The sequence below is a fragment of the Plecotus auritus genome (assembly GCF_963455305.1).
Source record: "Plecotus auritus genome assembly, chromosome: 3".
Lineage (NCBI taxonomy): Eukaryota > Metazoa > Chordata > Mammalia > Chiroptera > Vespertilionidae > Plecotus > Plecotus auritus.
In genome coordinates, this window is record NC_137772.1 from 212586461 (window position 1) to 212614153 (window position 27693).

At 38.2% G+C, this 27693-nt stretch overlaps 1 protein-coding gene across 3 annotated transcripts in view; it reads right to left on the reverse strand.

Annotated features, from left to right (window-relative positions):
* Window positions 1-8278: 8278 nt before the first annotated feature.
* WASHC3 (WASH complex subunit 3) overlaps window positions 8279-27693 on the reverse strand; it is a 42440-nt gene continuing 23025 nt past the window's right edge. For all 3 annotated transcript variants that reach the window (XM_080658577.1, XM_080658579.1, XM_080658578.1), the window contains 2 exons: window positions 15649-15713; window positions 8279-8834 (listed from right to left, as the gene is read on the reverse strand). In XM_080658577.1, the coding sequence (XP_080514703.1) occupies window positions 8750-8834; window positions 15649-15713 (150 nt within the window). In that variant the 3' untranslated portion in view covers window positions 8279-8749. The remainder of the gene's footprint in view (window positions 8835-15648; window positions 15714-27693) is intronic.

The window sequence follows — 27693 nt, forward strand, 5'->3', positions numbered from 1 at the left end:
ATGTCTGACAGTAAATTAAGTTACCACTGTAACTAATACAAAATAATATTGAACTCAGACTGTAATTGAAAAATAAAATTTAAAAATGAATTGCCAGGCATTCAAAGAAGCAGAAACATAAGATCCAAAATGAGGAGAAAATTTATAGAAACACTCAGAAATGACATAGATGATGAAATTAGTAAACAAAGACATTAAAACAACTATTACAAATACATACCATATGTTCAAAGAGTTAGAGGAAAGCATGAGTGTGACAAGGAGAGAAGTGGAAGATATCTAAAAAGACTCAAGTCAAACCTCTTCAGTGGAAAAGTGAACTGAATGGAGCTGAGATTAATAGCAGATTAGACATGGCAAGAAGAAAAGATTAGTGAATCTGAAGGCTGTAATACTAAAATAAATAGTGAGCAATGGGACAATAGCAGCCTAACATGTGTAATTGGAATTCCAGAAGGTAAGGAGAGGCAAGTTGAGAATAAAATATTTAAATAAACAATGGCTGAAATTTTTATTTATTTGACAAAATACTTATTAAGTATCTGTGTGTACCTGGCGCTGGGAATATGATGGTAAGAAGTACTAATGCCCTCCCAGAGCTCAGGTCTGGTAGGAAAATCTATCTAAAAATGTGTGATAAGTTCAAGTGGCTGATCTCTCATACGTGAACTACTCTTTGATGTTGTCTCCTGTGACACCATCCTTTTAAGGTCATATTCTCCTAATTCTGACCACATCTTAATACTCGTTATACTGGCCTGCTCTTCTACCTGTCCAAGGAGTTGTGCGTTTCCCCTCTGCTTACTTCCTTGGCCTTTTTCCCAATCTATGTTGCAGGTTTCCTTCATGAGCTCATCTATATCCACGGTTTCATCTATCTACTCTGAGATGACACTTCCAAATATCTATCTTTAGCCCTGATTCCCCCCCCCTAAATTCCAGACATGCGTTATCTACTGAACAGTTTCACTTGGATGTCCACAAGTGCTCCCAAGTAAACAAGTATCAAATTGAATTATTATTTACCCTAAACCTGTTCTCTTATGTACTCCTTAATTTAGTGAATGGTACCTAGTGATCATAACCTTAACCCTTGGCATCATCCTTGACTTCTCTCTCCTTCAAACCTCACATCTAGTTGGTCACCAAAATCTTGCTGATTTGCTCCCCGGCATTTCTCAAGTGGGTTTCATGTCTATCCCTAAAGCTTGTGCTTTAATTCAACCTTATCATTTCTCATTTGGAATAGTCATATCTCTCTGCTCTGGTCTTGATTTCTTTCAATCATGTCCTTACAGCAAAAAGTGATTTATTTATTTATTTAATATTTATTATTGAAAGTACTTCATATGACTCCTTCCCGCTCCACATTGATCCCTTCTAGTCTACCCCACCCCCCACCCCAGGCCTTCACCACCCTAAAAAATGATCTTTCTGAAGTAGAATCTGATTATGTTACTTTCATGTTTGCCTTTTGATAGTTCTGCATAGACTTTCAGATAAAATTCAAGCTCTCCATCATGCTCCACAATGCCACAACCTGCCAGCCTCATCTCTCATTTCATATTGAATTACTCGGTTCCTCAGATGCTCCATGGTGTCTCATACATCATGGTATTTGCACACACTACTCTTTCTTGGTTTTGCTCCCTCCTACCAATAACTCTTTGTAGCATACTTTAACATTCAGATTAGACATTGCCATATCTAAACAGCTTCCTTGACATTCACCTTCTCTAAGCTGAAATTAGATGACCTTCCTCATATTCATAAAATATTCCCTATATATTCGTTTGAAGCATTCATCTTGATTTTTTTTCAAATGTAAGGTTTAAGTATTTTTTAAAATATATTTTTATTGATTTCAGAGAGGAAGGGAAAGGGAGAAAGAGATAGAAATATCAAGGATGAGAGAGAATCATTGATTGGCTGCCTTCTGCACATCCCCTTCCTGCAACCCAGGCATGTGCACTTGAGCAGAATTGAACCTGGGACCCTTCAGTCTGCAGGCTGAAGCTCTCTCCACTGAGCCAAACTGGCTAGGGATCATCTTAATTTTAAAAAAGTGTTTGTCTTTCTCATCACTAGATTGTTGAATACCTCCCAATTTTCTCTATTATCTATCCTTCTTCCTTGCTTAATTTTTCTTTAAGCACTTATCTGGCATACAATATATTTTACTTATTTGTTTGTCTCTCTCACCCCCAATAAAAATGTAAGCTACATGAAGGTGGAGACTTTTGTCTGTTTTGTTCATTTCAATATCTTTGACACCTGTAACAGAACCTGACACATAGTAAACACTTAAAAGTCATCCTATCTAATAAAAGGGTAATATGCAAATTGACCATCACTCCAACACACAAGATGGCCACCCCCATGTGGTCAAAGATGGCCACCCCCCCCCCATGTGGACACAAGATGGCTGCCACAAGATGGCCAGCAGGGGAGGGCAGTTGGGAGAGACCAGGCCTGCAGGGGAGGACAGTTGGAGGGGGACCAGGCCTGCAGGGGAGGGCAGTTGTGGGTGATCGGGCTGGCAGGGGAGGGCAGTTGGGGGGAACCAGGCCTGCAGGGGAGAGCAGTTGGGGGGGACCAGGCCTGCAGGGGAGGGCAGTTGGGGGGGACCAGGCCTGCAGGGAGGGCAGTTGGAGGGGGACCAGGCCTCCATGGGAGGGAAGTTGGGAGGGACCAGGCCTGCAGGGGAGGGCAGTTGTGGGTGATCGGGCTGGCAGGGGAGGGCAGCTGGGGGCAACCAGGCCAGCAGGGGAGAGCAGTCGGGGGGGACCAGGCCTGCAGGGGAGGGCAGTTGGGGGGGACCAGGCCTGCAGGGGAGGGCAGTTGGGGGGGACCAGGCCTGCAGTGGAGGGCCATTGTGGGGGGGACCAGGCCTGCAGGGGAGAGCAGTTGGAAGGGACCAGGCCTGCAGGGGAGGGCAGTTAGGGGTGACTGGGCCAGCACGGGGGGGGGGGGCAGTTGGGGGAGACCAGGCTTTCAGGGGAGGTCAGTTGGGAGGGACAAGGCTGGCAAGGGAGGGCAGTTAGGGGTGACCAGGCCAGCAGCGGAGGGCAGTTAGGGGCAATCAGGCCAGCAAGGGAGCAGTTAGGCGTCGATCAGGCTGGCAGGGGAGTGGTTAGGGGGTGATCAGGCTGGCAGGCAGAAGCAGTTAGGGGCTATCAGGCAGGCAGGCAGGCAAGCAGTTGGGATCCAGCAGTCCTGGATTGTGAGAGGGCAGTTGTGCATCCCTTGAGGGGTCCCAGATTGGAGATGGTGCAGGCTGGGCTGAGGGAACCCCCTCCCCCCCATGCACGAATTTTGTGCACTGGGCCTCTAGTCCTATATAATAAAAGCCTAATATGCTAAGTGTCAGACCATTCATTCAACTGTTCGACCAGTCACTATGACGTGCACTGACTACCAGGGGGCAGACACTCTGACTGGTAGGTTAGCTTGCTGCTGGGATCTGGCCAATCAGGACTGGGCGAGATGGGCCGGACATGCCCTGGAGCCCTCCTACGGTCCCTCCCCAGACCGATCATGCACCAGTGGGGTTCTTTGGCCTGGCCTGCACCCTCTCACAATCTGCAGGCCAGGCCAAGGGACCCCACCGGTGCACAAATCTGTGCACCAGGCCTGTAGTTCATTATATAAACAAATAAATCTTTGACCAACATCTAGTACATGGTACTGGTTGTTAAACTTTATTGCAGCCTTGTTTGCTCATCTGAATCCCCTTCTAGGGAAGATCTCATGGGAACAATATTCCCTAATTAGGTTCTTAGGTTCTGGCATGATTTTAGTAGGTTTTTTAAAAATTGTGGTAAAATATCCATAACGTAATTTAACATTTTAACCATTTTAAAGCGTTAGGTACATTTGCATTGTTGTGCAATCACCACCACCATCCATCTCCAGAACTTTGTCATCTCTCTCAACTGAAACTCTGTACCCATTAAACACTAATTTCCTATTTCCCTATTTCCCTCTCCTCCCAACCGGTGGTAACTACCACTCTACTTTTTGTATCTGTGAATTTGACTACTCAAGATGCGTAATACAAGTAAAATCATATGATATTTGTCCTTTTGTGTATAGTTTATCACACTATCATCAAGGTTCATCCATGTTGTAAGAATTTCCTTCCTTTTTAAGGTGAATATTCCATTGAATGTATATTCTACATTTTGCTTATCCACTCATCCATGAATGGGCATTTGAGTTGTTTTTCCACCTTTGGGCTGTTGTGAATAATGTTTTCATTTCTTTTGGGTATATGCCCAGAGGTGGAGTTGCTGGATCATATGGTAATTCTGTGCTTATTTTTTTTTAGGAACTGCTGTGTTATTTTCCACAGCAGCTGCACAATTTTACATTTCCACCAGCAATGTATAAGGGTTCCAATTTCTCCACATTCTCACCAAAGTTTTTTATTCATTGCTTTGCTTCGTTTGATAATAGCCATTCTAATGGGTGTGATAGCTAATTATGGTTTTGATTTCTATTTCCCTAATGATTCATGATGTTGGGTATCTTTTCATGTGCTTATTGGCCACTTATATATCTTCTTTGGAGAAATACCCATTCAAGTCTTGCACCCATTTTTTATTAAATTTATTGAGGTGACATTGGTTAACAAAATTGTTTCAAGTGTCTAATTCTATAATAATATATCAACTGTGTATTGTATTGTGTGTTTACCATCCCAAGCCAAGTCTCCTTCCATCACCACTGTGCCCATTTTTTATTTGGGTTAGTTGTTTGCTTTGTTGAGTTCCAGGATTAAGTTTGACTATAAGTTTATATACTGTGAAGTTTAGTTTGGCTGGATATAAAATATTTAGCTTGCATTTTTTTCTTTGCATGTCTTAAATATGTTATGCCATTGTCTTCTGCATAAACCATTGCTATCAAAAAATTTGATGACAATCTCATGTTATTTAATTTACAAGTGACTTGGTATTTTTGTTGTTGTTTTAACTAGATGTTCAAAAGATTTTTTTTTTCTTATTGCCCAATAGGCACAGTAAAAGATGTGGTGATATTAGCTGTTCTGGGTTTATTTTTCAGATATATAGTGTGCCTTCTCAATATTTAATTTTAACATGCACTCCTTTTATTTTAGGAAAGTTTTCTTGGATTGTACTTTTTGTATTTTGTTACATTATGATTTGCTTTTCTTTTTTTATGGACTCATATGTATATGGAATCTCCTTTCATTTTATTTATATATATAAACCTTTCTTCAAATCCTCTACATTTTTGCTTGTGCTTGGTATAGTCAGCCTTTCTAGTTTTAGCCATTCTAATAGGTGCATAGTAGTATCTGGTTGTGGTTTTAATTTGCATATTCTTAATGACTAACGATGCTGTGCATTGCTTTGTATACTTGTCACCTGTATACCTTTTTTTTTGAAATATCTGATCAAATTTTTGTCCATCTTTTTAAGTTGGATCTTTTGTTATTGAGTTTTGAGAGTTCTTTATATATTTCAGAGATAAGTCCTTTATCAGATGTATATTTTGCAAACATTTCCTCCCAGTCTATGGCGTGCCTTTTCATGAACTTAGCAGTATCTTTTGATGAAAAGTTTTTAATTTTGGTGTTATGTTTCATTAATTTAATTTTTTAAGGGATCATACTTTTTGTATTGCATTTAAGAAATCTTTGCTTAACCTAAGGTCACATAAATTTTCCCGTTATTTTTCTAGAATTCTTGTAGTCTTAGGTTTTACGTTTATGTTTATGATATATTCTAAGTTAATTTTGTATAATGTTCAAAGTATGGATTAAAGTTTATTTTTTTGACATATGAATAGCTGATTATTCCATCACCATCTGTTGAAATGCTGCCTTCTCCACTAACCTGCCTTTACATTTTAGTTGAAAATTAAAGCGAAGTATATGTCAGTTTAATTCTGGACTCTCCATTCTGTTCCATTGACGTTTGTCTATTTTTACACTAGTACTATACTTTAATTACTGTAGCTTATAATAACTCTTGAAATCAAATAGTTTTAGTCCTCCAACTTTGTTCTTTTTCAGAGTTGTTTTGGCTATTTTAGCTAGGTTCCTTGAATTTCTACATGAATTTTAGAATCAGTTGGTCAACTACTATTAAAAAAAATTCTGGAATTTTTATTGGATTGCATTTAATCTATATAAAAATTTGACAACTCAACAGCTTAACAAAATACAACCTTTCTCCATTGCTTTGGGAAGGATAACTAATGGCAAGTCTTAGCTCCGAGAGAAAATATAGTCCTTGATTGGGGAAGAAATTTACTGAACTTTAGAAACTGGCAACAAGTGATTTTAGTGACCATCTTTTTGTTTATAAATCTTATCAACAAGAAAGGTAAAAGGGAATGAGTTTGAAAAGACACCTTGGCACTGCTGCAGCAACTACTGAAGGAAAGAACTGAACTGTGGGAATTTAAGTTCTTCACGACTCCTGGAAATCAAGCTTGTTTTTGTGAAGAGCTTGATCAGAAACAAAAGTTTCCCTGAACATTATGTCTGGGCGCTCTTCAAGAGCACATGGACACAATTTACTCTCTAACAGGAGCCACGTTCTGGTTCAGATATAAAAGTTTTGCAGAAGAACTCAGCGGGGTATGTGTAAAAGGAAACATTTAAAAATTGCATTATAATTGCAACAGACTATAAAGATATAGATTTAGTCATTGTTTATCCTTTGGTCATTCTGGAAAGATTTTAAAAACTAAAAATTTTAATGAAAAAGTTCTGGAAATCTTGAGTGTGGCTTACCGTCCAACTTATCTTTATATCCAAGAAGAAAAGTCATACATTTTAAATGATAGTAAGTCCAAGTCAACTTGGTATTTTAGAAGCAGCTCTGTCTGTAGCCAATGCTTGTGGTGGTGGCCCTACAACATGTCCTCTGGGCCCACATGGGGTTTCAGCCAGCGCTGTAGTAGAGTCCCACTCAATCTCAGACTCACCTTTTGGTGACAGCAAACCCATCTCAAAGAAGTGCCCCATTTCTCCACTTTGTGACAAAGTGTCCTTTCAAAGGCCATGGGAACCCCCAGGCCTATGGTGCAAGTATATCACATAAATGAAGAGGAGCAGCCTTCAACCAATGGGTCCAGGCCTAGTGGACAGAGGGTCCAGCCTCTAGTTCTTCTGGTAGACAATCCTGGGAAGCACTTGCTCATTTCCAAGGTGGTGCTATGGTCCTTGGACCATGTCCCAAGCTCCCCAATGGCAATCTGGATAAGGCACCTTTGTATGGCTTTCCCCTCTCTTACACTCTCTGTTCTCTTCCTTTTGCTTCCTGGGATCACCTCACAAATGACTTACATACACTCAAGTCCCTTTTCAGGGTCTACTTTCAGGTGGCCTAAACTAAAATGAGCACCATTAATCAAATGTATTTATATATTTCCAAGTAAGTGTAGGTGGTTCTTCATATCTGTAGCTTCACCATTTGTGAATTCAACCAATAGTGAATTGAAAATATTTTTGTGAAAATGTTGCTACTGCTGACATGTACTATGTAGTTAGGCTTATGATAGCTGCGTCTGTATTGAACATGTGTAGATTTCTTTTTCCTTGTCATTAGGCTCTAAACAACACAGTATAATAACCATTTACATAGGGTTTACATTGTATTAGGCATTCAAAGTAATCTAGATATGATTTAAAGTGTACAAAAGGATGTGTATAGGTTATTTGCAAATATTTTGTCATTTTATATGAGGGACTTGAGCATCCATAGATCTTGGTACCCATGGGGGTTTCCGGAACCAATTCCCCACAGATACCAAGGGTCAACTGTATTTTACAGATTTTCTAGATTGTGTGCAAATAATTATTCTTGAAGAATAATTATTTGGTGAGGACATTTTAAACCTGTGCAAATTGAATATATTTTTTTCTGTTTAGGCAGTAAAAGAGCTGATGATAATGATGCTTGCTCATTATGAACCACATTGAAACTACCTTTGATTCAATTTCTTTTTTTTCTGGTTACCTCACAATTTCTTTTCTATTTTTTTTATTATTTTTTTATTTTATTATTTTTATACATATGTGTCCTTATTCCCCCATTACCCCCCTCCCCCCACTCATGCCGCACCCACCTGTTGTCTGTGTCCATTGATTAGGCTCATATTCATGCACACAAGTCCCTTGGTTGATCCGATAACAAATATAATACAAATATCTAACTTTGATGGTATATGAACTTATGGCCAAGTGGTGAAAAACTCTATAAGCTAATAAATACTATCAATAAGTTCTGTATGCATACTCTATATGATATATAAGCTTTAATTTGTCACATAAAACTTCAATATTACTTTCTGCCAGAAATTTAGCAACTCTTATACAAATGCACACAATACTTTTATGCTAAAAGTCACAAAAACTGGATAATTCATTCAGCCAAATTCACTTTTTTTTTTTTTGCAGTCTATTTTTGATCACTAATCTCACATTGATTTTATGTTAAATGCTCATTACATCTCTGTAATATTCCATCTTGGTAATGGTAGCACTAATTTAACTTTTTTAGGTTATTTTATTTTCCAGTTCAGGGCCCTTAATTGGTAACAGGATATACTGCCAGGTTATAAATGCTTCATTATTATTACAATTTTAGCACTGAGGAAGTTTGGTGGTGAATATCTGGCCATTTGATGATGTTTTGACAAAGAGTTCAAGTTCAGACTCTCTTTAAAGTACGTCTACACGTGTTATCTGTAATTATTATCAAAGTTAATCTTAGTCACTAAAAGAGGATTCACTATCTGAACTTTCTTCTGCATTTTTTTCACCTTCTCCATCAGGCATTGGAGCATCTGGCCTCCTGAAAGAGAAGGAAAACATTTTTAAAGGTTTTTCCAGTTGAAAAAAGCACTTACTCATTGTAAATTAGGTTCATCCTAGAATATTGCTGCTAATAAATCTGCCAAGTCTGCGTCTTTAACTGAGAGAGACTCCCACTCGCCACCGCAGCGCGCTCTCCCTGGCCGTCTCCAGCATTGTGGGGATTAAGTGCCTTTCCTGTGTGGGCCGTGGCACTGTCTTCTCTTGCCAGTGCTTACAGAGTTTGCTGCTTCAGCACTTTATGCTTCTCATTGCCATGGAGATTAGCTATAGACAGAGATGCGATCAGGGGAGACTGGCAGGACCATTGCCACAGCCAGGCAGCCTCCAAGTGCCCTGAAGTACAGAGAAAGAAAAGCCAGCAGTGGAAAGAAAGGGAAAACCTTCATGCTCAGGAAAGCTGCAGGGAGAAATTTTTTAAGTGGAGGAGTGTTCAAGAGTGGCTATTCAGAAACACAGGCAATATAGAAAATCTGTGGGGGCAAAGGTTCTTTCTTGTATTGAATGTTTTCACTTATGTGCAACATGGAGATATGAGAATGGTTAAACTCCAACTCTGCAAGGCTGTGCTATCATAAAACAAAATAAAATTTAATACTGTCATTAAAACCGTCAACTGGATAGGCTCCACCATGCTTGTCAGTAAACCATTCAGTTCACCTGGGAGCGCTATCACTCAGCCTGTGTCCCTGCTACCAAGAAGGAGAATTAAGTGAGGAAAGTATACTTTTGGGGGAACTAAAAGAGAAAGGAGGAATACAGCTGCTCTGTCCTAATAATTAAAATCTACCACTTATGTCTCCCTCAGCCCCTTGTTCTTATTAAAGATTGGGAACACCAACAAATACAACTCTTCTTTGTCAGACATATAACTACTATGCATAGTTCATTATTTACTATTATTTACTCTTATTAAAAATTACAGTTGAGTTTTGGCTTATATTTTTAATATCATACCTGGCAAACTACAAAACAGAACACATACTGGTACTGCTTTCTAGTCGTCACATATAAACCCGTTCAATTTTAGATTATGCCTAGGAGGGAATCACATGCACTCAATACAGTACAACTTTGAAGCTGGCCACAGCATTTCTAGGTGTTGACTGATGCTCTGTCTGTCTGAAATACTAACATGGGACCACAGTCGTCTTCACTACCCAGGGAAGCAAGAACTCTAGAAGCAGTGGACATGAGTACCAGGCACATTTTCCCAGTAAGTTTCTCTTTGCTCTATAGTTGATTTCTTATTGTCTTCACTTTGTTTAAAAAGGAAAAAATTGCCAGAGGGAATTATCTGACTATTACATCAAATTACATTAGTACCTATGGCAACTCAAACAAATAAAACAATGTACACAACTCCCCTAAAATAAACGCTACTTAAGAGCAGGGTAAAAGTAGCTTGGGCCTAGAAGAGCGTGAAACAATCAAATTAATTGATTTATGTGTGTAACCACTTTTTGATATATAGAATGCTGTATGGCATGGTGGTTACGAACAAAGACTATGAAGTCAGACTGACTGAGTTCAAATCCCAGCCTTGCTACTTTGTTAGGCAACTCTGGGGAAGCTATTCAACCACTCTGTACCCAACTAACTGGATTGTTGTGTTGATTAAGATAAATCACTAATGTAAAGTATATTGAATAATATCTGGCATATAGTAAGTATATTAAATGTTATTTTCTATTATTTTTATTACAGAATTATTATTATTCTAATCATTATCATGTGCCTACTATTTGCCAGGAACTGTGGTAGGTGCCAGAGATACAGAGATAAAAACCAAACAGTTCCTGCCCTGAACAAGTTGATATTTCCAGGGGGAGACAGAAATGCAATCAATTATTGTTATACAGTGTGATATACACAAACACAGCTGTATGAGCGACACGTGTGAAAAGAAAAGTAATTCACTCTACTAGGGTTGGTTAGAGAAAACTCCAGAGAGATGAAGACACTTGTGAAGGGTTTTGGGATGTGAGTAGAAGTTTGTCAGAAACAAAAAAATGTGGGAATAAGTGGGGATGAGAATCTGAGTAAAGAGAAAAAATGGGAATGGTATGATGCTACATTAGGAAGCTGGAAGTCATTCAGTAGCTAGAGGGTAGGGTGCATTGCAGTGCAAAAGTAGATGACATCAGATAATTTGGCAGGAGTAATAGGTGACGGATGGGGAAAAGTTATATAAATAAGTTTTCGCTGCAACTGCACAATTTTGGGATTCTTAAATAGTCCTTTATTTCACATTCATGTTGTTATGTAATAATCACCACTCTGAAACTCTATACCCATCCTATCTAATAAAGAGGGAATATGCTAATTGACCATCACACCTTCACAAAGATGGTGGTGCCCACAGCCAATGAGGGAATATGTTAATTGACTGCCATGCCCTCAAAGATGGCTGTGCCAAAAGCCACAAGATGGCGGTGCCATCCCCTCAGCCCTGCCAGGGTGGCAGGCATGCAACACAGCTGGGCCCATCCCAGGCCGATCTGGCCGCTCCACATGCCTGCCTCCTGAGTCCCCCAGTTCCCTCAGCTCCCCAGTCGCCCAAGCCTTGGATGGCAGCTGCCCAGCAGCCTAGGGCTGGCCCGAGGTACAGGCAAGACTCAGATGTCGGCTGCCCAGCTGCCCAGGGTCGCGCGAGGCTCAGGTAACCAGGGCCGGCCAAGGTTTGCACTGCCGGCAGTAGCAGCAGCAGAGGTGTGATGGGGGCATTGCCTTCCCCTGATCACCGGGTCACCTCCCACCCCTGAGGGCTCCTAGACTGTGAGAGGGGGCAGGCTGGGCTGAGGGATCCCCCTTCCAGTGCATGAATTTTCATGCACCAGGCCTCTAGTTAAGTAATAACTCCCCTACACTCTTTCCCTCCAGGCTTTGGCAACTACTATTCTACCTACTGTCTTTCAATTTGACTATTCTAAGTGGAATCATAAAGTGTTTGTCATTTTGTGACTGGCTTATTTCATTTATCATAACGGAAGGTTGATCCATGTTCTAGCAAGTATCAGAATTTCCTTCCTTTTTAAGGCTGAATAATACTCCATTGTGTGCACATAGTACATTTTGTTTAACCATTCATCTGTGGATGGGCATTTGGGTTGTTTCCACCTTTGGGCTACTGTGAATAATGCTACTATGAACATGGGTATACAAATACAGGGTGGGGCAAAAGTAGGTTTATAGTTGTTCATATGGCAAATAATATAATAATCAATAAATAATAATACAAGAATAAACTCTGTGTTTTACGTACTCACAACTGTAAGCCTACTTTTGCCCCACCCTGTATATGTTTTGAGTTCTTGCTTTCACTTTTGGGTATATGCTCAGAAGTGGAACTGCCAGATTACATGGTAATTCTAGGGTAAATTTTTTTGAGGCACTGCCAGACTGTTTTCCATAGTGGCTATATTATTTATACACAGTACATAAGTGTTTCCAATTTCCTTGCCAAAACTTGTATTGTTTGTCTTCATTCGTTTTTTAAAATTGAGATATAATTGATATATAACATTATATTAGTTTTAGGTATATAACACATTTTGTTATTTGTATATATTGTGAAACCATCACACATTAATTCTAGTTGACGACCACCCCCATATATAACTTCAAAAATTTTTTCTTTTTATGAGAACTTTAAAGATTGACTCTCGCCCGGCTGGTGTGTCTCAGTTGGTTGAGTTCTTTCACGTATCTTTTTATTTCAGTGGCACTGGAAACTAACAGGACTGACTATTGGTTATATACAACTATTGTTATTTTTGAAAACTTGGTTTTTTAAAGATAATCACTTAAAAATACCATTTATTTGGTAATTACCAGGCATTTACTTCAGTTTCATAGACTTCCTGAAATTCAGTGATAGACATTTTTCTAGGAAAATAGGCAGGCTCTCTTCTCCTTTAGCATGTTACACTGCTTTAGTTTAAAATTATGTACTCTTAGCTACTGAAATTTTATACATAATCAAATAACAATGTATTTTCTGATCAGTATTTATTTCAGCTTTGCTCTTTGCTCAGTACAGACTATCTTGACTATTTTTTCTAAGTTATATGAGTCTCTCTTATTATCTGGGGCTAATAAAAAAAAGTGTAGTTTATATTTTTAAAGAAAAAAGAAAACAGAACAATCTTTCACTGAAAGTTCTTGGCTGAGGCTTACTATGTATCTAAGATTCTAAATAAAAGTACACTCTTCACTTGGGTGGCACATTTTTTTCTCCTTCATCAGCCAAGAGCTATCTTCCAGAGTGAGGCTCCTTAACTTTTAGGTAAACATGATCCCCCAAGCTCCAGAATTCCTCTTTCACAAGGCAGTTGATTCCACTTCTCATATCTGGCTAAGTGTCGTTGGAGCTGGTCTAGTGGTGGTGGTGACAGGTTATAGTGAGTCACCCCCACTCCAACCAGTGCCCCTTGTGACCAATGGCCTGGACTTATGAGGTAATGGGTCAGAATTCCGGCTCCAGGCTGTGGTTGAGGAGCAGCTTTCGTGTAAGATGATGTTTTAACTGTTACTGGAATTCTACCCTAAAACTTGGCACCACTTTGCAACCAAATGTTTCTTAACATTTAAAGACAATGACATACCCTCAAATTTGCTAAGTGAGATATACCAAGGAAGAATTGGGGGTACTGGGAGTTCTCCCCTCAGTAGTCATCCATGAACTTCTTAAGGCCGTGGTTGGCAAACTGCAGCTCGCGAGCCACATGCGGCTCTTTGGCCCCTTGAGTGTGGCTCTTCCACAAAATACCATGGCCTGGGCGAGTCTATTTTGAAGAAGTGGCGTTAGAAGAAGTTTAAGTTTAAAAAATTTGGCTCTCAAAAGAAATTTCAATCGTTGTACTGTTGATATTTGGCTCTGTTGACTAATGAGTTTGCCGACCACTGTTTAGGGTAGTGATACCTAAATGGAATCTTGGAGAATATGAACTTAGCCAGGCCAATAAGATGGGAAAAGGAAGTTCCATGGGGAAGAAAGAAAACATTCAAAGACACCAAAAGGGAATAGGAAAATGATACAATCAGAGGAGAGCCAGTAGTGTGCTACAGCTACACGAGAGAGGTGATATGGAACAGTGGCAAGAAATGAAGCTCGAGCGAGAATCTGGGTCTTGATGACAAAAGCATTTATATGTAATTCTAGTGTTAGACTACATGCTGAAGGTACTGGAGGGTCACAGAAAGATTTGAAGCAAGAATGAAGTATTAACAGAAACACTCAAGCTTTAGTGACAGATTAAAAGAGAAATGGGAAACCAGTCAGGAGCTACTATAATAATTCAGGTGAGAAATGATGACAGTTTGAACTAAGCAGCGATGAGCACGGAGGTCTGTGGTCAGATGTAAGGGGTATTAAAAATGAGTCTATCGTAGTGACTGACAGTCAGGGGTAGGGAAGAGGGCACAATCAAGGATGACTTTCAAGTTGCGAATGTGGGTAGCTGGTTAAGTAAAGGATTATGAAGGTTTAGTCTGGGCAAGGGATAACGTAAAGCCCATAGGAGGTAAAAGGAGTGGAGAGCCAGTGTCTGTTGATGCTTGTCGGGATGCTAGTTTTCTATTTATTACATTTTCTCTAGAGAAAAATAAATCAGCCTTTTAAAAGTCATTTTAGCTTTCTACTGTATATTTCGTCTACTATGTATTTCCAGAAGCAAAAAGGAGGCCATGGTCAATGTTGAATATATTTATAACATGTAAGTCAATGAGTACCAAAATGGATTGGACCCATATGTTCAATTCACATTCTAAAATATGTCACAATCCATCTGCTTTTAAAGTGTGTGTCAGAAAGAATTTCCAGAACAAATGTCAAATATCCTGGAGATGCCTTAGTTCAAATTACCCATCTATGCCATTGGACTTCAGTTACTTGGATATATACTAAATGTAGATACATGTTGGAAATCAGTTCTTGTAGACTTTTAAAAAATTCTTAAATTTCATATTTTAGAAGATAAAATATGAAAAAAGACTGTTTTATGGTGTTTCACATGCAAAATGCAGTTTCTTGAAGGGCTGAGAGCCAAGAAAAATAACAAAGCAGTATATTGCTAGTAGAATACAAATGCCTGGAACACACAGTTAAATACATCGGGGTGGACCAAAATCCCAAACTGGAAAGACTTTTTACAAGTATCCAGATACTTGCAAAACAGACTACTTCTGAATAATCCATTAAGATATATATTTATCCAGGATGAGCTATGTAGCTAGCTTTTCTTGGATGAAATACATTATTGACAAATTTCTGAGCCACATATTTACAGCATTTCTCAAAAATATTTTATAAAACTCACAAAAACTGGTATCTAGTTCCATAATAACCATTAATGTGGACCTAGAGTGACTTTACCCTATTTATTTCTCAATCTGGCTCAACTTAGAGCTTGGTAGAGTAAATTTCCTATATACTAAGGTATTAAACAAAAATCTGGTAGATAATTTAAAAAGAGAAAGAAAGAAAAAGGTAGCATGGAGAGAAAAACACCACTGCTTCTTGAGGACACTACTGTTGTGCAACAAAACTGCCATCAAATTCCATCTCTCTGGATATATAGATTCATCACTGATCTACTATAACTGCCCTTAAATGTGAAAAGGCTGGTTTTAACAGCATAGGATAGATTTTTCATTTTTGTAACACTATTTATGAATGTAGTTCCCTCAACTATAAAATACTGTATAGGAAAAATATATAGTTTGAAATCTTTTTATTATAACAGATAAATTCAACATCTCGACGGTAATATCATATTAGAAGAATTACTTACTCGAGAAGATCTGGGTCTAGTCCTTCTGATATCATTTTGTTTCTTATTGCCATCACTGGGACACCCTAAGCAAAGGACACAATTATAATAATTCAATGATTAAAAATGCCTCCTTCATAAAAACAGAAAAATAGACCAATGGATTGAACTGAGAGCCTAGAAATAAAGCCCAAGCATATATAGTCAACTAATATTTGACAAAGGGGCCAAGATTACTCAATAGAGAAAAGAAATTTTCTTCAATAAATGGTGCAGGGAAAATGGAGTATAAAAGAATGAAACTCAATATGAGGAGTCTTCAGAGTTATATCTCTCAGAGAAATGCTACAGATCTTGACAAATTAAGTTCAAATCATTGTTAACTATAATCCTCATTTCTAAAATAGGAAATATGCACAGCCAGTGTGGCTCAGTGGTTGAGCACCTACCTATGAACCAGGAGGTCTCAGTTAGATTCCTAATCAGGGCACATGCCTGGGTTGTGGGTTCAATCCCCAGTGGGGGTGCCATGCAGGAGGCAGCTGATCAATGATTCTTTCTCATCATTGATATTTCTATTTCTCTCCCTCTCCCTTCCTTTCTAAAATCAATAAAAATATATTTGAAAAAATAAAATAAGGAAATATATTAAAATTTTATTTTATTTTTTAAAAATATATTTTATTGATTTTAGAGAGGAAGGGAGAGGGAGAGAAACATCAATGATGAGAATCATTGATTGGCTGCCTCTTGCACGCCCCCTGCTGGGGATCGAGCCCGCAACCCAGGCATGTACCCTCAGCAGGAATCGAAGCTGGGACCCTTCAGTCTGTAGGCCGATGCTCTATCCATTGAGCCAAACCAGCTAGGGCTAAAATTTTAAATATTTACTTTTTTTTTTTCATGTATAGGGCGTAATGTCACAGGAAGGTCATAGTATGCAGCCACCCGTGAGGAGTAAGCCCAAGTCACTGTTGGATGAGTTATACACAAAGCCATTCTTCAGGCACTCTGCTCTCTTTACACCCATTAAATATTTAGTTAAAAAAAAAATGTCCAGAAAAGATGCCTTCTACAACCACCATCCCTTATTTTGGTTATGGAGGAAGAGAAAGTCCACGTTCCCTACAGCTTGCTAGGCTAAAGGAGGATGGGAAAGCAAAGGCTTCCGTTCAGGTTTGCAGGTTTCCAGGAACACTCTCTCTCCTGAGTGGCAGCAAAGGCAAGGCTGTCATTTGTAGGCCCATTTACACATTTATATTCAGAACTGTTATGTTTAATTTTATAAATTAGTAAAAATTAATCTGTTAAGACTTGGCTAAAATGAACACCGAAATGCATCCTAAATGTTAGATGGATGAAAATAAATAGCACCATCACAAAGTTATCTTCAAAAACATACTCCTGAAAGTAATACTGTTTCATGGGGGCAATCTTCAAGGTATTCTGCAAATGACAAACAAGGCAGAAGATAAAACTCTGGGCTTCTTGTTTGCTTATGAAGTTTAACAATAAATGAAAGACAGAAAAATAAAAGTTGCTTAGGGGCATTCATTCCATGTTAACAGACTCTTACATTTGGGATACAGTAAGCATGAGAATAAAACTTGCACCATTTTTAAAATATAGGTGTCCCAAAAATGTATACACACACTTTGAATAATTATAAAGGCAATGTTTATTAAAATACATTTTCAAAATTGAGCTGTTAAAATATACATTTTTTGGATACCCTGGAATTAAGACTTGTGAGATTTTTAAATAAAGTATACTTAATAATCACTTGATAATAAAGTTTATATAATAGTGGAGGAGAAAGCTGACTACTTGAATGACAAGGGTGGGAATTTTATTTGATAATTACATGCCATTCAACTATTCAGTATAACAGAGAAAGTTAGAAGTTTGAAACAGTTCAAAGAAGAAAACACTGAAGTGCTAAGGAGAACAGGAAAAGAGAGCCGAGTTAACATCATACTTCTTTAAAAAGACCTCTGTTTCTGTTAACTACAGTTTGATGGTATAAGGTCTTTCTACAAATTCAACTGTGATTTATTTATTACTAGTGGCCTGGTGCACGAAATTCGTGCACGGGAGGGGTGTCCCTCAGCCCGGCCTGCACCCTTTCCATTCTGGGACATCCCTCTCACAATCTGGGACCACTGGCTCCTAACCGCTCACCTGCCTGCCTACCTGATCGCCCCTAACCACTCTGCCTTCCGGCCTGATCACCCCCAACTGCCCCCCCTGCCACCCAACTGCCCCCCCCGCCAGCCTGCTCACCCTCAACTGTACCCCTGTTGGCCTGATTGCCCCCAACTGCCTCCCCTGCCTCCTGCTTGCCCCCAACTGCCCCCCCCGGCCGGCATGATTGCCCCCAACTGCCCTCCCCCTGCTGGCCTGCTCACCCCCAACTGCCCCCTCCCCCCCGCCAGCCTGATCACCCCCAACTGCCCTCCCCTCCTGGCCTGATCGCCCCCAACTGCCCTCTCTCCTGGCCTGATCACCCCTAACTGCCTCTGCCTTGGCCCCGCCACCATGGCTTTGTCCGGAAGGACATCCAGAAGGTCTCCCGGGTCTAATTAGCATATTACCCTTTTATTAGTATAGATACTTTAGCATAATCTACAGGAAAGCATTAGAAAGGTTATACAAAATTACGAAGCTGAGAAAACAGAAGGAAGAAGAAATGAGGTTGAAAAATCTTTCCTAAAATATAGCAAAGAAAGTGTGTGTAGGGTGGGATGAGGGCAGGTGGTAACTGGTAAGGGAGGAATAGGGAACAGGGAAGTTGATGGAATTAACTAAGCTCCCTATTTTAACTTTAGTTTCATGGGATTGGTTATAGAATAAGAATAATAGCCCTAACCGGTTTGGCTCAGTGGATAGTCAGCCTGCAGACTGAAGGGTCACAGGTTCGATTCTGGTCAAGGGCATGTACCTTGGTTGCGGGCACATCCTCAGTAGGGGGTGTGCAGGAGGCAGCTGATTGATGTTTCTCTCTCATTGATGCTTCTAACTCTCTATCCTTATCCCTTCCTCTCTGTAAAAAAATCAATAAAAATATATTTAAAAAAAAGAATAATAGTTTTACCCTTAGTTTCTCAAAGCTGACTGCAGCAAAATAATACAAATATTACATTATTAAAATTTGGTGAGTCTTCAGTCGTTTCTGTATATGAATATCGATAAAAGAAAATATACATAACTTATAATATCTTACCCTATTAGAGATTTTACCATTATCAGCTTAATACAAATATCACGAAGCTTGATAGAAAAATAATTTGGTCTGTTAGAGAGGATGCATTCCAAAGGGATTTGCTCCTGTTTCTAGTGATGTTGCTTAGAAAATTTGTTTTGCTGTATTCATCCTTAGAGGTTAAGAAACAGTCTGGTTTGTTAAACATCAAAAAGAAGTGTCCAATTTCTGATCTCCAAAAGACAAGGCTACTGGTGGTCTAAGAAGGACACGACAGACCTCAAGACTAAAGTTTACTGAACTGTGGGATTATTTTTGGCAAGTGATTGTGGCCGTTTGTCCAACCTAAGTAATGAAGAAGAGAGAAGGCAGCCATAAGTCTGATGTTCCAAAAATCACGTCTGTATTTGCGTCACTGGAGAAAGTGTGCAAAGAAGCCACAGTAATGAAATTATGAAGGCAACACTAATAGCTAAATTCTAGTTTCTTATATCATAGTAACTGTTTTGAGGTTATAGTACTGCCAATATTTACATTTATTTGTTACTGTGTTAATGAAATCCAAGCTACTAAGTTCCTTTATAAGCCATGTTGAAATTTTCCCTAAAGTTTTAGATTAGAAGGGGAAAAACCCTCTTACTCAATCTAATAGTGATGATTTTCCTTTTGTAAAATAAAAAATGCTCCTTACATTTGAGTCTTTCCTCTCGGTTTATGAGCTTGAATCACTATTCAATTCTGAAAGATGGAAAATATGAAGTTTATGAAGGTTTTTCCCTACTTGGTCAACAGTAAAGAAAAGATCTATTGAGTTGATAGGTGGGTAATACTTTTTTATTTTCAGGGAGAGGGAATGAGTAGGAGTTGAAAATATGCTATGGGTTGGAAAAAGGCAAGCAGTCCTCCAATCAGGCTCCTTTTATTTAAATTTTAACTTAGTGGAATGGACTCAATCATTTCTTTGCCTTCTGATTTTCAATAATGCTCTCTTTAAAATATCTATACTGCATTTTATGTAATATTTTATTTTTTTAAATATGTTTTTATTGATTTTTTTAGAGAAAGAAGAAAGGTGAGAGATAGAAACATTGATGAAAGAGAAACACATCAATTGGCTGCCTCCTGCATGCCCCCTACTGAGGATCCAGCCAGCAAATCTGGCATGTGCCCTGACTGGGAATTGAATTGGTAACCTCTTGGTTCATGGGTCAATGCTCAACCCATGGACTTATGTAATATTTTAGTAGGGTATTATATTTAGGATAACATTTTTCAGATGAAATATTCTATTTAACAGATAATAAATGTTTACTCAATAAACCATAACACAAAGGCAAGTATATGCTTAATAATCTTTTCTCCTTCTAGAAGCTGTCTGTGAAGGGATACAAAATTAATTTAAATAAATCTCTTAATCACTGTTGAGTGAATATCGCTATCTAAAAAAAAGAAAGCTTTATTTTGAAAGACTACAGATTTAGAAAATGACAAACTCTAAAATTATCTCTGATATTGTTGTCTCCAAGGGTCATTAATTTGAACCTAAATATGTGGGCAAAAAAGAAGTTCACAAATCTTGACTGTTTTCTATGGAACTAAAAGTAATTTATTCCCTTTTCAGTGATTATTTCAACAGATCAGTTTCATAGGGAGAAAGAATTCTTCACTGGCCATCAGATATCTTTAAAGATGAAGGAATAAATCATGATAAAATGGATAAAAATTAGACCAGCCCTGACCAGGGCCCCAGGAAGTTGGTAAGGCAGTTACTGTTACTTTATCCATAAAATAAATTCATGTTAGCAGTTCCATCTGTGCCTTTTAGGCATGGAAACTAAGGGTAACCTTAAATGCCTATCAAGAAAGCCATTAAAAATTGTTTCAAAAAGTTGGAGATGTATTGTTATGCGACTCAAAATATAGCTGCATCAATTTCCCCATGTGACTGATTTTCCCCCTGGGTGTTCTTGTAACATCCTATCTAATAAAAGAGTAATATGCAAATTGACTGTCACACCAAGACACAAGATGGCCGCCCCCATGTGGTCAAAGATGGCTGCCCCCATGTGGACACAAGATGGCCTGCAGGGGAGGGAAGTTGTGGGAAGTTAGGGGTGACCAGGCCAGCAGAGGAGGGCAGTTGGGGGTGACCAGGCTGGCAGAGGAGGGCAGTTGGGAAAGAACAGGCCAGCAAGGGAGGGCAGTTGGGGGCACTCAGGCCTGCAGGGGAGGGCAGTTGGGGGGAACCAGGCCTGCAGGGAAGAGCAGTCGGGGGAACCAGGCCTGCAGGGGAGGGCAGTTGGGGACCAGACCTGCAGTGGAGGGCTGTTGGGGGGGGGACCAGGCCTGCAGAGGAGGGCAGCTGGGGGGGGACCAGGCCTGCAGGGGAGGGCAGTTGGGAGCCAGCAGTCCTGGATTGTGAGAGGGATGTCCGACCACCCGTTTAGGCCCGATCCCAGTGGGATCCGGCATAAATAGGCAGTCGGACATCCCTCAAGGGGTCCTAGATTGGAGAGGGTGCAGGCTGGGCTGAGGGACACCCTTCCCCCCGCCCCCCGTGCATGAATTTCGTGCACCGGGCCTCTAGTGATAAATATTAGATGTTAAGGACCAAAAAAGCACATGATGTGTTTTTTGCATTTTGTAGTTATTCAAGTTTTTAAAGAATTTCAAAGTAATTAGATGCTATGGAAGACCAATTTTCCTCCCTTCATTATAATATAAAAGCAACATCTAAAACGGAAAGACTTTCTTTGACAATATAATTAATGCTATAGCTTCATTAGGAGTACTTTAGCTACATTATAGCTTTGCTAAGCCTCATTTCACTCAACTGATATTTGTTGTTGAAAATATGTGATTAGAATTTTCTAAACTTAATTATTCATTTGTTTTCTAGGAATAGAAACTTTAAAAGAATTTTCATAGCAAATCATTTTGGAATTAGCTACATGACTTAAAGTGCAGTAAATTCAGATGGTGTCTTACTCAGTTTTTGGAAACTCATTTTATATACACCTATTCAAGAGGATTTAAAGAAATATCTCCAAATATAGCAATAAAAGATAAGAATGAAATTCTTAATAATTAATTATAAAGATAATTTTACTGATTGAAACCAAAGAATATTCACGTTTGAACTAGTTTTTCAATATGGTAATGAGTTTTGTGTATTATGAATCACTCATTCAATGTCCTTATAGATCATGAGTATCTATTTAAAGAGAGATGGCCAGAATTAGGCATTTCCTCTGGCTACAAAACCACAATAAAAGCCCTGAATCTGATAATGTGTCATCAGCACATGGTCTAACCAACTAACTGAATAAAAGTCATTTGTGTACTTGAACTAGGAAAATAAAAAGAAAAGTTGGGATGCTGTATTATAATTATTCTGAAAACCCCAGTGAGTTGTACTAAGTTCTGGTGATATTTATTTAAATTGCAGCATTAAGGTAAATACAAAAGATGTAGATATCTTCAGGTAGAGGAATATATAATTTTCATTCATTTTCTCAATAAGATATTTTGAAATCTATTTTATTTCATTTCAAAAAATATAGTAAACATATTAGCATTTTCTCCAAATTGTAAAATAATCCTTATTACAAAATTACCTAACTTTCAAATGAAGTTTGTTCTTGCATCTTACATTGCTGCAATCCATTCAAAGCACATTATCTTCCACACCAGTAGTGCACACCTTGTTATGAATGCTTACACTGAGATCCTTGTCCAAACAGGGTGCTAGAACTCCTTCCTCAAGCAAATGGTGTCTAAGACACGTCTTTCCTCCTGCAGTGAGTCTACTTCCTTACTATAGCTCATTTGCTCCCTGGTCTTTACTTTTCCTTCCATTAACTACCACAATCTTAGCCAAACAATTTATATTTATGGTGAGATTCTCCATACTTCTAAAAAGAGTAAATGTAAGTAAGTAACTATGTAATTTACATTACTAATTTGGAAAATTTTTATGCGAAGTACCTTATTTCTGGCAGAGGTGGGCACTGAGAAATCAAAGTTGGATAACTAAAACGTTATGGTTGGAACAGAGTAAAAGAATTATACCACACATTTTGCAAAGGATAAAAACTGTCATTGTTAGCATATATCTTCAAAAACTCCCTTATGAACCTTAACAGCAATGTTCCTTTTGTCACAACTTCTAAAGTAAGAGCTAAGAAGTTGTGTAAAGGAGTTGGAATGAAAGATCCAAGTCCAAAGTTAAAAATATTTTTCTGCTAAATTCTCATCTTTGTTGCTTCCCATTTGATATATAATTGAAAGGAAATCCCTATGAATTTTAAAACTACATTAAACTTATCCTCTAAAAGTTCTTTCCCCTGTGTTTGTTTGCTTACATTCTTTCTTTTTCTTTCTTTTGTGAGGAGAGATGTACAGAGATATGATGTTACAGTGAAAAGGCAGATGAAGTAAATTTGACATTTAGCAAAATAAACTAAATAATGAATTACATGTTTTGGCTTGAAAGGACTTTTCAACAAACTGTCCTATACATTATCTCCATTATTTTAATTATGACAAAAATATGATATAGAGAATATGTTCCTAAAGAAATATATTCTCTTCAAACATAATTTGATACTTAAAAAATTGATTTCACAAATTTAACACCCTAAATGAATTACCTTATCAATTATTTTTAAAAGATTATTTTGCATTCTCAATTTTATGTTTCACTTACTCTCCCCTTTTAAATTATTTTAAAATTTTATTATTTTTAAATTAATTTTTAATTACCTGATATATTATTAAAAAACAAAGAATTCAAGGGTACAATAGCTGAATATCCTTCTACGATTCTACTGGAGACTGACATCTGGGTACATCAGCTTGTTGGTGTGTGACAATTCTTCAGCTATGATTGAGAATTCCAAACCCTCCTGAGTGAGCTTCACGATTCAAAATACATTTCTCCAGAAACTATAAGCACCATAAGTAAAAATAGTTATAGTTAAATAACTAGATTCTGGAAACAAATTAATCACAACTCAACACTTTCATGGTAGTTGAATGCCACCTGAGGATAACTATAATGAAAAATATGTGATATCAGTATTAAAATATTCTGAGCCATATGATTATGGCAACAGTGGTAGAAATAGTTAAGAATCAAGGCAGGTACACACAATATTACCAAATGGATACTGATTACCATCTAACTTAGTACCTGCCCAGTACATGCCTCTCCTTCAGTGTTCTAACTTCATCATGCATTAGGAAACAAGAAATCTAAAACCCAAACTTAGCAATCATTGCTTACTGCTCTCGAAGCAAACATACCATATATAAGAAAAATCAAATAGCAAAGAATAATTTAAAAGCAAAACTTCTCAACATTAAACATGTACACAGTATGATTGGTTCTGAACTTCCTACCTTTTAAGGCAACTTGGGAAGGGTTCAAAGACAGCCAGAATATTGAAAAGTAATAACCGGTAAAACTGGCGTAATTCATCACACATGGCTTCCTTAGAAGCTAGTTCATTGACTTTAGCAGAGAATAATTAATTTTGGTAATTCTTTGCCAACAGTACTAGAAAAAGTTACCTGTTTCTAGATTCTCCAGATGCTCAGGCCATGGCAAAGCACAGCTAACACCTGAGGGGCTCCTGACTGGTGGTCCACTGTCACAGCTTTCTGCCTCAGGAGAAATCTCTATCTAATCCTTGCATTTGATATAAGACAGAATGCCAGGAAGGACGTAACTGTGTTCACTTGAGTCACATTTATCCCAACTCAAAGTTACTACTCATATAGTGTATCATTCTGCTAAGCTTGGTTTCTTTCTTTTTAGTTGTGATCAAATGGACTGGCTGACCATTCAGTTGATGGCAAGGAGAAACTATTTTCCCTTTCCAATTTTCAAAGTTAGCTAAATTATGCATTTAATTAGACAAATGTTCATTTGCATCTTTTCATTATCTACATTCACATGTAGATAGGAAAACAATCATTTTACATATGGCTTTTATCTTCAATGGGAAACACCACAAAAACTTGTCCCCCCAACCCTGAATGTACTAAAAAAAATACTGACCTTGATATTGATTAATCAATCTTTGGTATTAAAAAGGAAACAAAACACATGTTGACATTATAATATCTACGGAGTTAAAAAATACAAAAAGAAACAACATATAGTTGCTACACTAAATCCATACCTGTGTTTTCCACAGCTATTACTATATATGAACCACTATTTAAAAAAATTTATTGACTTTTAGAGAGAAGAAGGGAGAGGGAGGAAAGAAGGGAGAGAGAGAGAGAGAGAGAGAGAGAGAGAGAGAGAGAGAGAGAGAGAGAGAGAGGAAGAGAGACATTGATTTGTTGTTCCACTTATTTATGCACTCATTGGTTGCTTCTTGTATATGTGCCCTGACCGAAGATGGAACCCACAATCTTGTTCTATCTGGACAATGCTCTAACCAACTAAGCTACTTGGCCAGGGCTGAACCACTTTGGATCAGTGATGGGGAACTTACCCTGGAGCTCTCTAGAGCTCCCGAACAAGATTTGAAACCCTTTAATTACTCTTACAAAAACTACACCTTATCTAAAGTGCACTCTACTTCATGCCTGATTAGTTTCACAAGGTCCAAGGTACATCACTTCTTGGTGGACATCTTTAATAATCAGTTGGAGACTCTTCCTCCTTAGGTAATGGAAGTCACATTTCCCCAGGCCAACATGCCCTGCTGGCAACAGATGCATCAGAACCACCAGGACCAAGGAGATTATTCAATTCACATTTGGAGCCAGCCAAAGAAAACAGAGCTTTAAAAAAGCCTAAGTGTCCGAAGAGAATGTTTTGGCAAATTTGGTTTAAAAAAATACAAGTCATTAGCTTCTTAATGTGGAAGTTGGACTTTTCCAATGTACAATTTATTATTGGCAAAGGATTCACCAAGTCCTGCCAGTAAAAGGGGGAGAATTGTTGGAAAAGTGATCTATGTACACAATTCCAGTTAAGTTATAAAAGCAATATGTAATTTAGTAAAAGCTTGTGCTGCACTATTATGACAACAAGCATTAAATCAATTATCTGCCACATTTGGAACACAATAGTATTACTCACTCAAAAATCCTGTGTAAAACTTGCTTAAAAAGGAAAAAAAAATCAGAAAATGCCAGCAGGTGTTCCAGGAATATTCATTAATAATGAGATCCAAATCTGGATCAATTAAATAGAGGACAAATCTAGAGATATCATTTTATGTATGAAGAAACTGGTCTTAAAAGGTGACATGACCCAAACATCGCCACACGGGATTGTGTGACAAAGCTGAGAAACTGTATCATGTTGCATACCAGAAGCACAGAGTACAGATCTGGGTGTACTCTTTGACATCCAGATGTCTTACAAAAACAACTTCTTTCTGGAACTGCCCTCACTCATGCCTCACAGAGGGTAGTAATCTGAGAGTGACAGGAAAAGGTATGGAGACCAAAAAAGAAGGTACTACTTATTTCTCTGTGAACTGGTACTGGTGACATTTGAAAAATTCTTCTGGCTTATGTCCAAAGGAGCTTATATTAATTAAGCAGTTTTAACAACTAAGGATCTAAAATTGATTTGCAGGTTCTGTGAGAAGTGAGGCAAAGCAAATGTAAAAGTAGGATATTCCAGGAGATAGCTAGGCCCAGGAAAAGGCAGATTTTGTGGCAGCTCAGGAAGGAAGCCAAAAAGATTACAGTGCATTGAAGCCTGAAAGTTTTTTTAAAAAAATCTATATTTGTGATTTGTAGGACTTCCTATGTCTTGCTATATAAACTGAGTGACCACTACATGGGTGGTCAGCAAACTTATATTAGCAGAAAAATTAAAAAGGCTTGGAAACATTTGTCTACTCTCTGCCTTACTAGAGAGAATAAAATGGTTCTAAACAAAAATTCAAAAAGGAAGCAAGAGAAGTCATTACAAGAGGGTTGAGGGTCTAGTGAGTATTAAGATGCTGAGTTAAAGAACATCACATTTTGGGAAAAGATAAACTCAGCTTAAGTGGAATGATAGGTGTAAGACTCTGGCTATGGAGCAATAACTCATTCTTAAATGATAAAAACATAAAGTCAATTAAAAAATGAAAGAAATCCCATTACTGTCTGTGGGAGGAAAGAGGACTTCTGGCACTGTTAACTCCATTTTGAGGGTATAGAAATATTATTTGGGGGATCCTAGAATAGATATTTATACTGTTGGTATATAGTGATTTTTCCACCCAGAAAGACAGATCGTTTTTTTGGTTTGTTTTTTAGACCATGCTAATGCTATCTTCCCTTTTGTTAATACAAGCAATCCCCTATCCAGATTGTAGGCTTCTAAAATTCAGCTTTGTTAACATGTAGTACTGTGTACAATGGGTGAGAAACTACTCAAGACCATACCAACAGACAAAGCACAACGCTTTGATGAGTTATGCAGATACTGGTCTTTCTCTATATTAATAACTAAAACAAAATTTTGAGTAGCAGGTAAGCTAGAGAAACTTTAGTCACCTTCTGAGGTCAAGAAAAATTGGGTGTTTTAATAAAAATCTACACTCTTGTTGGGAAAGTGAAACACTTTCCAATATTGATAAGGCAATTTTTAATGAAGCTACCCTCTAGAATAAACTGGTATTAGGTTACTTCTTATAGGAAATGTTCACATTTGTTTTCGTTTCTATTTATAGTCCATTGAGCCCTGTTTGTTCTCAGTCACAATCAAGGAACTGAACCATCTTAGGAGAATGGACAATTGATTAGAAGACTAATACAGAAAACAGGAAGGCATTTCACCACCGGAAGTACAGAGATACAAAGCTATCTAGGTTCTTCCATGTCAGTAGCAGAAACTGAAG